At 40.8% G+C, this 11,363-nt stretch overlaps 1 protein-coding gene across 4 annotated transcripts in view; it reads right to left on the bottom strand.

Moving 5' to 3' along the window:
• The window catches only part of RASGEF1A (RasGEF domain family member 1A), a 328,675-nt gene that overhangs the window by 17,821 nt on the left and 299,491 nt on the right, over positions 1 to 11,363 (bottom strand). For all 4 annotated transcript variants that reach the window (XM_069068373.1, XM_069068372.1, XM_069068374.1 and 1 more), the window contains exon 3: positions 6,492 to 6,614. In XM_069068373.1, coding sequence (XP_068924474.1) covers positions 6,492 to 6,614 — 123 coding nt within the window. The remainder of the gene's footprint in view (positions 1 to 6,491; positions 6,615 to 11,363) is intronic.

The following is an 11,363-nucleotide window of genomic DNA, read 5'->3' on the forward strand; positions in this document are numbered from 1 at the left end:
GAGAGAGAGAGAGAGAGAGAGAGAGAGAGAGAGAGAGAGAGAGAGAGAGAGAGAGAGAGAGAGAGAGAGAGAGAGAGAGAGAGAGAGAGTTATGATGATCCAGTGACCTTATAGCTGGCAGGCCGGTGATAGGGAGGGGCTTGCTTGGAAGTCCTGGTTGGGTTGGGCTCAAGAGGTGCTGTGAGCAATGACAAATGCTAGTGGAAAAAAAATAAAAATCCACAGGAACCAGTTGCTTAAATCAACAGATCTCAGCAGTGTGTTAAGCCTCATGTACACACTGCAGAAGTGGTTGAGCTTCATTGTTACTAGGCAAGAAAAACCATGGAAGATCTACTCAGAAGGAATGTGTGCAAAGCTTTATTTTGTATGTGCTCCAAAACTATCTCTGAGTGCTTAAGAAAAACTACAACCCAGGAGGACATCTCTGTACACACTCCTCCTACACATCTAAACAAAATGCCTTTGAAGCAAACTACCAGGTCTTTGTCCAGGCGAAGTATCTCAGTGCCAGGAATGAAAGTGGGGGGAAGCTCCCATTTAACCCAATGATTCCAGTCTGGCTAGAGTTATATGAAGCCATCTTTTACATGCAGTGGTAAGCCGATAAATGTTTAATGACTGACTCTCAAAAAAAGAAGGAATATGTGTGTATATATATATATATGTGTGTGTGTGTGTGTGTGTGTGTGTGTGTGTGTGTGTCTGACACACTTTTAAGCTTAATCTACAATATTATCAACATCTCTATCAATTTTTTAAGTATAGACAATCAAATAATAAAATCAAGGCTTGATTTATAGTGTTTTCTAATTTCCAAGGTATAACGTGCTCACACTGAAAATTTAACAATCAGTTTTCACAAGCTAGTCCAAGCTGGCTTTAGCACCCATCGTTTCAGGGGCTTAGCCTACTGTTCTTTTTGCTTCTGCAGTAAGAAAACAAGACAAACTCTAGGGTAGAGGTTCTTAACTGTTTTTGCATGATGGATCCCTTTGGTGAACACTGAGGACCCTTTCTCTGAATAATGTCTCAAAAATGCATAAACTAAAACACACAAGATTACAAAGAAAACCAATTATATTGAAATACATTTATTTACAAACAAGTTGATGGACCTAATTAAGTCAACAAGCCAATTTATCATATGCCTACAATGTACCAGTCGAAGCACTGAGTGCTGGAGATATAAAGAAAGATTAAAAAAAAAGTAGTCCCTGTTCTCAAGAAGGTCTCATCTAGGAGAATTAATTCCTTCAAGCAAATCTGGACACATGACCACACTAGACCTCAGTTTAGTCATTTGTAAAATGAAGAAACTGGACTTAGCTGCCTTATTACCTATGTTTGGTATTACAGAGGGAACCTAACTATGAATCTAGCACCCAAATCTACATTGGTTGGGAATAGAAGCCAGGTCTCCTGAATCTAGATCAGCTTTGCTATCCATAGAGAACTGGGAACTGTAATGATTAGAGTCTGTAATAGTGATTTAGTCTTCCTTGTTGAGGGGAGGATAAGGAAAGGTCAGGTCCTCCTGATCTTTGAATGATAAGCTAGCTGTAGTGGCCAAGGACTTTAGGTTCATGCTTTAGCTTTCTCTTTGAAGGAGGAGACAGACACATGGTCTGCAGTGAGGTTTTGATGGTGGGTAATTTTCAGCTGACTGGAAAGGGAGTTAAGGACAGACCTGCTAGGAAATCAAGCGACTGGCAGTGTGTTTTCGCATATCTCAACTAGATTAGAATGATCCTTCCTGACCTTAACAACATTGGGCAGAAAAGGCTGGTGTTAGTTGGGGACCACAAACATTCCATGACAAGTCTGAGGGCATAGTGAGGGCATCTCTAGGGCTGGTGAGCCAGAAGAGCTTAGAAAGCTTGGTTTGCAAGGCTGGAAATTTAAAAGTGTGCTGCTATTACAGAGAATGTGGTGACTACAGAGATGTCGAAGTAACTATTTTCTATCCAAATTTCCCCTGAGATTAGGGACTTCCCACCAGGAACTCTTAGTATTGTCCCTGTTCACATGGAAATCTGAAAATTTATGACATGTCCTAATAGCAATAGCTCACAATTATATAGCGTCTTAAGTCTTGCAAAGGTCTTTAGATGCATTATATCATAAGACATCTTAGTTCCCATCATGAATTTATCACTTTAATTAATTTACTTATTTTTGATTTTTGGAGGGGAAAGGTAGGGCAATTGGGGTTAAGTGACTTGCCCAAGGTCACACAGCTAGTTTTGTGTTAAGTGTCTGAGGCCGAATTTGAACTCAGGTCATCCTGACTCCAGGGCTGGTGGTCTATTCACTGTGCCACATAGCTGCCCCTATCTATCACTTTTAAATTGATTTATATTTTCAGCATCTTTTTTTTTCCAGATCCTAATTTTAGATTTTCGGATCTTATTGACATCTTTTTTTTTTAGGATCCTAGTTTTGGATCTTTAGATCTTACAAGTTTGGAATTTTGCCAGTCTGAAGGGATTCATTTAGCCTACACTGACCTTAGTTAGATACCTTGGACAGAGGTGGATGTCAATGACCCAAAACAATAAAATGGAACCAAAGACATTTCTGGTAGTAGTAAGTTAAAATGATCCCCTTTTCAAGGTTTGGCTTGAGGCTTGAAATGTAGATGTAGGTTGCTATTACATATAATTTGGTGTCATAGGAGATACAGAAGGGGAAGATGGGAGAATCTTTGTCTAGTGACCAATTCTCAACAAACTACTGTATTTGTTGTTCTCTGCAAGTTTTATGTATTTTGTATTTTTTTGTATTATATATTTTAAGTATTTATGAAAAGGCATTGCTAAGAAGCATGAGCCAGTGGGAGGATGAACTTGGGGGAGGGGAGAAGAATTTCTCTAATGACCAAAACTTTGTTAGGCAGCTGTTTCAAGCATCCCACCACATTGGCATCAAAGTTCTTCAGTCATCTCTCATTCACATGGTCCATTCTACAGTCTCACCCACCCAAACTCACTGCCTTCCCTAGTCTTCTGCCCCAAGTTCTGTGGCAAGCTATTATAACTGTTCTTTTATCAGAGAAGAGAGTGTTTTCTGTCTTTCCTGAATCATGTTGCCTTTTCATTTGCCTCCATCATTCAGTCCAAAATCTTTGAACAGAGCTCTGAACTGCTCTCTCCTATCCTCCCATCTCTAGGGAAGCCAAGGTCTCATAAGTGTGTTTTTTTCTCCCTAAAGCTGTAGATTGAGTATACCATCCATTAGTTAATAACAGGGCCTTAGTTATCTTGATTACAAAATGGGGTTAACAGCAGCAGTCTTGGTTGTGAGTAGATGACATAAGGGATGTCTGAGATAATATGAGATTTAGGTAGCAGGTAGTATTTTCTAGAAAACAGATTACTGAGTAACTCTTCTTCCATACCCATGGGGAACCAAAAACAGTTGGGAAGAAAAGAGCAAGGAGTTAACTGTAGCTCTGCAGCACGAAAATGCGTTGGCTTCCTCTGAGGGGTATGTGTTGCCTTAGGCTCCAACGTGGAATCCGTGCCTTGGCTGATAGGTCAATGGACTAAATTACTAGTAAGATAGGGGTAAGATATACTAAATAGATTATTAGTAAGATGAGGGAAGACCCATGGATGGCAGGACTGGCATGGTGACTTGGTGCCTTAGTGGAGAGAGACACAGAGAGATAGAGACAAAGACATAGAGAGAAATAGAGACAGACATGAAGAGAGAGAGAGAGACAAGAGACAGACAGATCCACAGAGAGACCTAAAGAGATGGGAACGCCCTAACCCTGAGGATTTTCTCTTGCACATAATTAGGGGGATCCAAATGGGCTTAGTTTCTATAATCCAAGTTGAACTAGATGAGAACAGAAGGGGAATTAGGGATTTAGGGCTAAAGCCTAGGGTTCTGAACTGATTCAGATATTACAGTCTAAGGTTCTTGTTCACTGGGAAGAAGCTGTTGTCTTTCTCAGATTCATAAGCTTCTGAGGCATCAAGATCTCACATTTACTCTGTATACACAGAGAGAAATTTCCATTTCCTATCAATGATCTTTCATCATTCAGTTAAAATGTTTGCTTCCAAGTTGGTCATCCTGAGTAGCTCAAACCCAGTATTTGGCTTTCTGACAATTACAAAGTAGAAGTTCATTTCAGTCACTGTATAGAAACCAAACGATGGTAAACAACTCTACAAGTTAAGTGTATTGAAAATTCCAGTATGGACCAAGAAATAGGACAATTAATTCCCTTTGGGTTTGCCATAATCAGCTATGACCTGTAATCAGTATGTGGGAACAAGACCAGTGCCTTTCTAGGCTTTAGAAAGGAAAATACATGGCTACAATGAAGCAAACACAGAGTTTCTCTTCTACGGTGTGTCACTGCATCCCATGGTATTTTAGTAGGGTCACTGGAGTTGAGGGCATTAGAGTGCTGAGGTGTTTTTTCTGCCCCATGATTGAAAATCAGTTTGCCTTTAAGCATCCTTGTCAGAGGTCAGGATAGGAATGCATTCATTCAGAATCCACCACACAGCTATTTGGTCTCTTCACCAACAACACTTTTGTGTTTTTCTTCCTTCAAAAGACACATTTTGAGTTTTAAGCAAAGAAGAACCCATTGTGGCAGACTGATTGACATGTAACTTGGAAAACAATGTGCACTCCCCATCTCTATGCTTTCTTCTTATTTCTTAGTTCCATGGTTCCTGGGGGACAAGGTTCATCGCACCCAAAGTATATGGACAAATTGCTATTAAAGGAATGCAGCATCGTTCACTTAAAAAAAAAAACCAACACAAAAAAACCAAAAGCAACTCTGTGAAAAACTTGTTTGTCAAGCTGCCTGACTTGCTGGTTTAGTCCTTGAATAATAGCATCTAGACCAAAGAAATGGCAAAGGCTCTGTCCTCTATGCCTCGCCCAGGGTTGGCCTCCTAACCTAGACCTTTTATGATCAGGCCTTCAGTCAGGCAGGCTCTTAGAACTCTATTTTTGGAATGATTTCTCTCTAAGAGTCATGAACCCTACTCTGCCTGAAGGGCAGATATTTCTCCCTTGCTTATGGGTTTGAATGGGGAAGCCAGAAGACCCATTGGGCCATGAAAGGTTTAAACTTTGAAGGCAACTGGAAACAAGTCACCACAGATTCCTGGAGGCTTATGTTCTAACATCCTATTGCTGTTTTAATTTATATTTTTTTCTTTCTTTTTCCTTAACATCCTATTATTATAAAATGAAAAACCTCTTTTATTCATTATTAATAATAATAAATATTAATAATATTTCTATATTATTATAAAATAAAAAACCTCAAGCTGTCTGAATCTTTCAGGATATGTGACTAGAGAGACCAGCTCCTTGCTATCGCTGGGGTGGGAATGCAGTTTAACCTTTTAGAGATCCATAAAGCTAATACTGAACTACCCTGGACAAGGCTGCAATTCCTCGATCCTAGGGTAGAGTGAGAGGCCACTGTGCTATATAATGGAAAGGATATTGGTGTAGGAGTCAGGAGATCTATGTCACAATTCCAATTCTGCCACTATGATGGTGCTGGGCAACACAAGTCTGACCATGTCACTCTCCTCCTCAGAATATTCTAGTGGCTCCCTATTGCCCTTTATATGATAAATGCAAAGGCTTATTTGGAGCATTTAAAGCCCTTTGCAACCTGATCCCACTCTACCTTTCAAGATTCATTACACATTGTTTTCCTTCATGCACACTTCAGTCCAGTCAAACTGGTCCTCAGATGGTCTCTCATACATTCATACATGATACTTCCTCTCCTATCTCTGTGTCTATGTATTGACTCTCCCTTATTCCTGGAATGCACATGTTGCTTTTTTTTTTTTTGGAAAGGCAATTGGGGTTAAGTGACTTGCCCAAGGTCACATGGCTAGTTTTTTGTTAAGTGTCTGAGGCCGTATTTGAATTCAGGTTCCCCTGACTCCAGGGCCAGTGCTCTATTCACTGCACCACCCAGCTGCCCCACACACATTGCTTTTTAAATTTAAATTTTTAATTCTGCTTTTTAGAAGCCCTGGTCATCACCCTCTGCATGAAATTTTCTCTAACTGCCTCCCACCTCTGCAGAGACTCCTGCGTCCAATCCCCCCCCCGCCCCCAAATGGTTTTGATTCTATTTTACATATGTACATACATACATACGTACATACATACATCTATACATGTGCATGTCTTCCCTCACTCCTTGAGATCAGGGATTATTTTATTTTTTTCTCGTTATCTCTAGTGCTCAGCATATAGTAGGCATTTAATCAGTGTTTGCTCATTGACTTTTTAATCTTTCTGGTCTTCAGTTTTCTCAACAGCAAAATGAAGGAACTTCAGTGGATGGCTTCTGAAGTTTCCTCTGACTCTAACTTTCTGCTACTTTAACTCAGCCTATGACTACCTCAGCTTGCTTTGTCAAATGCAATGTTAAGTGGACTTAGTCAAAGACCCCTCTGTTCAGAGTAAGCTGAAAGCTTTACCTTTTCTGTCTCAGCCTCCAGCTGCTGCTTCTGCTTGGTACAGATCTGTCCCACCTTGGCCAGAAGGTCATATGGAGGGATGAAGATTCGGGAGCTCAGGAGGAAGGTGAAGATATAAGTCCTCTGTAAAGATGGGGAGAAAGAAGAAACATTTCAGTACTTGGCGGAAGCAGTTTTCCCAGTGGCGATGAATAAAACCCCACTTTTCACTTTCTCAGGAGCCTTTTCAGAACCTAGTCCAATGGTTCCCAAAGGTTCTGTGAGATCTTGAAAGATGTGCCACACATTTTATGAAACATACACTTGAAACCTTGGGCCCAAGCTGCTTGACGCTCATAGCAATCCAAGATTTCTCACAGCAAAGAACAATATGGTGCTTTAAGCAAAAAATTTTAAAAAAATTAAAAATTGATCTTTTCCAGTTCCTTAATCTGATAAAGACACTGAGGCACCAAGATGTAAAATGATTTGAGCAAGGGGATGTATGTAGCTAGTTTTTGGCAGACCTAGTAGAAAACTCAGGCATTCTAATTCCTAGTCCAGAATTCTTTCTAAATCAGTGCACTCTACCTAAAACTATTCATCAGTGTTACAATCACAATTCTAAGTGAAATGATGTTACAGGGGGGCAAAAGAAATAATGCTATAAACTTTACAAATGAGCCATCTGCTGACCAGCATTATAGTGAGCCTCTAGAATGTTATGGCAGGATTTGGTTAAAATGTCTTCATGATTTTGCAAAATGACATTGCTCGGGGAAATTTTATGTAGAAAAATGTCTGCATACCACATTGTCTGCTGTGAAAGGTAATCTGCCAGGTCTTGCTAGCAATGAATTTAGGTTCCTTCTCTATGGTTATGCTAGTATTCCATGGTAACATACATTTCAGAAGCACTTATTTGACAACAGGGGGCATCCATTCAAGCATTTTAAAAACAGGGCCACCTTAGTTGCACAAATGTTGTTTTTGGAGTCTGTTAAGTCCAGAAAAAACACTTGTCTAAAGGAAACTTAATGGTGGAAAGGTTAGAGAGAGAGTGTTGTGAAAAAGTTTGTGAAAAAGATGTGTCCCAAATGGAGTAATTCAAATGCTTTTTTTTTTAAAATCATGAAGTGAATATGTTTTATTTTAATAGAAACAAAGTAAGCAGAGGCATAAAACTTGACACTTGGGTTGTCTGGATGTGCTCAAATAGCATCCCTGGCCAAAGGACCGTGTCATTTGGAAAACACTTGCCAGTAGAAATGGAGCCAGTTACTCTAATTTATAATTTATAGTGAGACCTTCTGTTGCTTCCTCTTAGGTCCAAAATAGCTAGTTGAAAAGCAAGCAAGAAAATTTGCATGAAACAAGTTAGATCTAAGATGTATTTCATATTGAGCTTTGCTGTGAGCCACCTACCCATTAGAGCAAGAAAACCACATCATGAGCAAACCTCCCACTCACTGCATCTGATCCCTGCTGATGGGTGTTACTTAGCAACCCTTGTTACTTACTGGGATAGGGTACAAATACCCACCAAAACACCAACCAAACTCTGTGGGATAAGTGGTAAAAATGAGTCATCATAAGCATCATAGAACTAGGTTTGTGATTTTTAAAAAATGAACTTGGGAACTTTTTAATTTATTCATCTGTGTTTCCATCTTGTGCAGTGTTCGAAAGAGAATTTCTGCTTTTGCCAAAGAAACCTTTGATTTTACAGCTTAGGTAATTCCCCTTTTTTATTAACAGGTGTGAAAATGTGCCCTTTCCGGTTTGCTTCTAAGAGAACAAGATACAGTGGTGGTACTTCAATGTGAATGGGATCATTAATTCTTTGGCCATAGAGGGAATTTTTTGTTTGTTTTTATATTAAGGATAAACTTGAAAGAAGTGACAGATGAAACCACAGGGAGGGCTTGAGCCTAGGGGGCCGTTTTCCTCTAGACCAAGAGTCTTTGTCTTTCAACAAAAGAAACGTTGGAGAAAGAGAATGCTACCACAACCTGCCTAGCAAATTGCTAGGAACCAGAGGAAGAATTAGACCCAGGGAAGAAGAGAGGCTGCGTGGATCAGAGGGAGACATCCAGGAATCACTCTGGTGAAGTTGTTATAAACATTCTCAGTGATTAAAACTAAGTTGCGGTTCAGAGGCAGTGTATCATAGTGAAAAGACTCCTGACCTTGTAAGCAGGGAAGATCAGGGTTGAAATCCTGGTTTCCACACTTACTACCTATGTGATCATGAGTAAATCACTTAATCTCTCTGAGCCTCAGTTTCCTTATCTGTAAAATGAGGGTAGTAATGCCTGTAGTAGCCACCTCTCCAAGTTGTAGTGAGCATCGGATCCCATAAGGAAAATACTTTGTTAATCTTAAATTCCTATAGATGTGTCAGCTATTACATATGACTACTATCATTGCAGAATGGCGCTATACTATCGAGAAACTTTTTAAAGTCTTGAATATTTCCAACCGACTAAGGAAAGTTGTATTGGAGAAATGGGGGTTTATCGAGGTGAGTCCTCTGGCCACTGAAGCACGGGGCATGTCTGCACAACTTGTAAATAGGAATACCCCCCCCCCACACACACACACACATCAAATACTTTGTTCCCTGAAATAGAGTTGAGGCATTTTCCAAGCTGCTCATGCTAAACCTGAGCAATCAATCTCACCAGTCTGCTATCAGAAAGGTACCTTGAGTGGTCACAAAGAAAAGGTCCTCAGGATAAAAAGTGAAACCAAGTAGATGATATAAGGAGGCAGTGACTTCTAATACTTGTTACCTTTGCCCCAAGGCTTCACACCAGGGTATGACAATTAGGTGGCCTAATACACAGGTGGATACTGTGCTGGACTTGGAAGCAGAGGGCCTGAGTTCAAATCCTACCTCTATAATTCCTAGCAATATGACTCTGAACAAGTCTCAGCCTCAGTTTCTTCATCTGTAAAATTGGGAGAATAGTAGCAGCTACTTCCCAGGAATGTTGCAAGGACTGAATGAAACTATACACACACATATATGTGTGTGTGTGTATACATATATAATTTTATAAACCTTAAAGTGCTTTAAAAGTGATATTGACTCATTTATTATTATTAATATTAATATTAGTGCTCTGAACTAGGTCCTTTTCCTGGTCTTGAGTTCCACTCTATTTCATTACTTAGAACCATTCCTTTAATGTTTTCCTGTGACATGATAATTTAGCTGAGGGGCAGCTAGGTGGCACAGAGAATAGTGCACTGGCCCTGGAGTCAGGAGGACCTGAGTTCAAATCTGGCCTCAGACTCTTAACACTTACTAGCTGTGTGACCTTGGGCAAGTCACTTAACCCCAATCACTCTGCTTTCCTCCCTCCAAAAAGAAAAAAGAGAGAGAATTTAGCTGAGCAATCACCAAGCTTATTGGGGAAGGGCATTGTTGTTTTTGTTGTTGTTAGTTCTTCTCAAAAAGAACCATGACATCAGCGAGGTGCCTTCATGACATGCAAGTGAATTGGATTTAAGTGAGGCAGGCTGTACAAAGTCGCCATCCTCACTTTCTCCTCCAGAGCCATCTGGGTCCAGTAGCAAGATAATGATCAGGATGACTGGAGAAAACTCCAGCTATAGTGGGAGACCATGACCTTTTTAAGCTAAGGTCTTTAACAGGTTTCAGTTTGACTGAGGCAGCTCCCATTCAGTGATTAAGGCTAGGTAAGAAATGAGGCAGAGAGTGGCCTTTTTTATAAAGAGAGTTAGGAGTAAGAAGGAAGTCCTGTGATAGGATGATTTCGAAGACTGGCAGAGGTTACTCTGGGTCTGTTTATTCTGGGCCACCTCCTTCTTTCCCAAACTCAGAGGACATTTGCCCAAGAGCCGATGGGGGCACTTGCATGGATTGCTTTTTTCAGGGAGGGGTTGGGTGTGGAGTAAGGAATGAAGCCTCCAAGTCATAGTTTCTGGAAATCGACTGCTGGTCTAGTTCACTTATTTGTTTTTCCAAGCAAAAGGTCCTCATCCCTAGGGGAGCAAGAGGAAAGATCTTGCCTACTCTAGAGAGGGCACGTATTTGAGTGACTCCCATAGGAATGTGAAAGTCCTTAGTCACTATGAAGTACCTCTCACTAGAGTGGGGTTGACTAGTGGGCTCTCCTTTTTCACGAGGTACTTCTTGCTTTCTCATGACTGTTACAAAAGCTAACATACCCCCAGCCCCCAACTCCCCACCCCATTAAGATTTCTCCTAAAACCTCGGGACTGGCTCTTCTCTGCCCTGAGCTCCTGCCCCTACCACCCTCAGGCACAAGTTCAGCAGTTTAGGAAAATGTATCTAATCCTGAAGTTTTAAAACATTTTTCCCCCTGACCTTGGATATCCCAGAATCTCCTCAGAGTCTGACTGCAGTTTTGCTAGCATATTTGTAATCCTCAGCTCAGTCATACCTACTGCCCCAATGTTGACCAATAGTGCCTAGGTCAAGAATAAGAAGTTCTGGTCCCGAGGGAAGGAATGGAGCTGAGTATTTTGAGTCATCCCTACTAGAAGGTAGGAGGTATTCTGGGGGATGTCAGTGTCTGATTTACTAATGTAAATTGGCTTCTCCTTACACTACTCTCCTTGATGAAAGAGGCTTTGAGGGAATTGAGATACAAAGCTCTGTGCACTGAAAGGAGTTAAATGAAAGAAAAATTGTAGTTATCACCTGCCTCCTTCCCCACAGTGACTGTGAAATGGTGGCTGTACTTATCACTCAAAAACCAACAGGTATTTGAGAAGGGTGGTGGCATGGGGGAGAGCAGCACGAAAGGGAGAGAAAAAGGGAGAGAGAGAGGAGAGGAGAAGAGAGGAGAGAGAGAGAGAGAGAGAGAGAGAGAGAGAGAGAGAGAGAGAGAGAGAGAA

This window comes from Petaurus breviceps, unplaced genomic scaffold (assembly GCF_028583685.1).
Source record: "Petaurus breviceps papuanus isolate PSGF00001 unplaced genomic scaffold, PetGlider_PUasm1.0 90762, whole genome shotgun sequence".
NCBI classification, from domain to species: Eukaryota; Metazoa; Chordata; class Mammalia; order Diprotodontia; family Petauridae; genus Petaurus; species Petaurus breviceps.